The sequence below is a fragment of the Montipora foliosa genome, chromosome 10 (assembly GCF_036669935.1).
Source record: "Montipora foliosa isolate CH-2021 chromosome 10, ASM3666993v2, whole genome shotgun sequence".
In the NCBI taxonomy this organism is placed as follows: Eukaryota; Metazoa; Cnidaria; class Anthozoa; order Scleractinia; family Acroporidae; genus Montipora; species Montipora foliosa.
Genome location: NC_090878.1, coordinates 7,217,616 through 7,220,115, shown reverse-complemented (window position 1 = coordinate 7,220,115; position 2,500 = coordinate 7,217,616). Strand labels below are relative to the sequence as shown.

The 2,500-nt window shown below is 42.7% G+C and overlaps 1 protein-coding gene across 5 annotated transcripts in view; it reads left to right on the top strand.

Annotated features, from left to right (window-relative positions):
- Positions 1-2,500, top strand: part of LOC137973343 (transient receptor potential cation channel subfamily A member 1-like) — a 48,126-nt gene that overhangs the window by 26,007 nt on the left and 19,619 nt on the right. For all 5 annotated transcript variants that reach the window (XM_068820134.1, XM_068820133.1, XM_068820135.1 and 2 more), the window contains exons 3-6: positions 646-821; positions 947-1,054; positions 1,472-1,580; positions 2,338-2,435. In XM_068820134.1, coding sequence (XP_068676235.1) covers positions 646-821; positions 947-1,054; positions 1,472-1,580; positions 2,338-2,435 — 491 coding nt within the window. The remainder of the gene's footprint in view (positions 1-645; positions 822-946; positions 1,055-1,471; positions 1,581-2,337; positions 2,436-2,500) is intronic.

The window sequence follows — 2,500 nt, the reverse complement described above, 5'->3', positions numbered from 1 at the left end:
CTTCGTGTGCTACATTTTACGAACAATGTATAATTTTTTAGCTGTCAAGCGCATTTAGTAGTTTATGATCACTCAAATAATGGTACTTGCACTTCGCCTTCCTAATCCGAGAGGGAAGAGAGGCTACCCATTTGTCAATCGAATTTCAGTAAGAACTTTAGACGCTGTGTTGAATCGAACCGGTGTCACAGCGTTTTGTGTTCGCCCGTCTTATCTGTTCCCTCGAACAGTGGGCACTAGAGCTGTGTGTTCCCCCTTCCCTACCCAAAGAACATTTCAGTGCTAGTATTTTTTTACAGGTCACAGGCCATTGTTTTACCAATGCAGAAAGTATCCTAAACATGCATAAAAGGGGGGATATAACACGGGGGAACACAAAACGCTGTGACATCGGCCGTAGTTTGCGGAATCCACGATATCTAGGCCTCTACTCCTGTCCGACTGATCCAGCAGGTCTGTGATTAATTGCTGAAGGCAAGGCAGGAAACGTTCAGTCGCGACAGATGCGCTACTGGAAAGCCACTGGACGCAGTGTTGCAACTGCATGCGCCTGCGATAACATGGGGCATATGGTATAAAGTTAATGTATTCTGCATGAGGTGTCTTTTAAGAATTGCAAATCAAATTCTGTCTTGTCATTGGCAGATGTCAACACTCCGGATTCATTTGGTAAGACGCCTTTGCATAATGCTATCCTTGGAAAGCACGTCGAAATTGTGAACCTGCTGCTTAAGTCTGGAGCAGATGTAAAATGTACTGATGAGAGAGGAGATACCCCACTTCATGCCGCGGTGAAAGTGAACAGTGAAGCTATTGTAACGGTGAGAATTCACTACTTCTCAGTGGATCGTGCGGTTTCAAGTTAATTGATTTTTTTAACGAGATGATTATTAACATTTTATGATTTAAAAAAGTTTTCTTATAAGTCACGTTTCTTCATTTGCAGCTCTTATTAAGTGACAGAAAAAGTGATGCTAACATCAAAGGCTTTGGATCGTACACACCTCTTCATATCGCTGCTCAAATTGACAACGTCGATATTTGCAAGCGCCTGGTAAGGAAATAATTAGTAGAAAATTAGAGGAATTTTTCATTACAGAATGCCGGAAGGGGACCTACAGTCAGTTCCCACTAGAAAACGCAAATCCACCAAGAAATAACTGCAATATAAACGAAATAGATGCCAAATCCAAAGTACTCATTTTCGCGATAAAAAATGACCTTATAAATGGCTAATACCCTAATGCCCCTTGTAGCGCTATATTTGGAAATGGGTGTGTAATCCAGTTGGCCATTGAAAGCGTGGTTAATAAGTCCAGCAACAAAATTGCAAAAGGTAAACGGAGCTAGAATGGAAACCGAAAGGCACTTCCACGCTAATCTGACACGCTGCTAGCGGAACAAGCTAACTCGTCGTTGGTCTTGATTTTGCAAGCTTCTGTTCGTGAATAACGATGTTTTATCCTTTTAGTTGGAGAATGGAGGCGACATAACACTAACAGCCGAGGATAAGATGACCCCCTTTGGTATGGCTGTATCCAAAGGAGCACAGTCTGTTGCTGAATATTTCGTCTCAATTGGTACCTACTCTTTCTATTTTTAATTTTGATCTGGAACGCGTTGTCACTGTTTCCTCAAGGCGTAAAGTACGAGCAACTTTTTTTAAATACAAATACAGATACAATAATAACCAGGGGATCTGGTGAGGTAATTCGGAGGACTGGGAAGAAAAATTTTAACGCCGTATCCCACAACCGCGCGCGACATGAATGTTATTTTCGAATTTAACCAATCTCGACCCCAGAGCTCTTCTCTTGACAAAGAGAGAGAAGAGCTCTTGGAAACCCTGAAACAGTGTCTTCGCATTGGTTTTCGCGAAGAACAATCAGGCGCCGTAAGGTTCAAATAGCAGATATTTGGCTATAAGAACACTAAGGCACATGTTCTTCCACATAGAGTTTCCCAGAGCCTTGGGTCGATCCAAGGCTCTGGTGACGAGAATGGAATTCAACATGGCAGAGGCGAGGTTAGATCTCGTCGGTTCTACGGAATGTTCATTAAGTGACAGCAAATGTGGGAGACAGGGAATGATCACCTGGAAGTTTGAGATTTCCTCGGCAATCCGTGTCGGTTACTCCAGTCACGAATCAAGATTTGCTTCTAACTGAAGGATAGAGATCAAGGAAAAATTAGAAAATATCCTACGTCCCACTAGTCTCCTTCGCAGCCGTTATTTGGGTCGTCACGCAACGCTCCTCCCACTTATTTACTAACGTCCCACCCACGTGACGAAAATTTTGCAAGTAAATTAAAGAGGCTTTTTGGTTCCCTCGGTAGCTCAAGAAAGACAGATGAATTTAGCAAATCTCATTGACAATGCTGACAACGAAGGAAGCACCCTTCTTCATCTTGCAGTGGATAGCGGGATTGTTCCGGTAAGACACAGCTAAAACAGAATTGAACAGCTTTTTAATGGACACCCAAAGTGAATTTCTTGCCC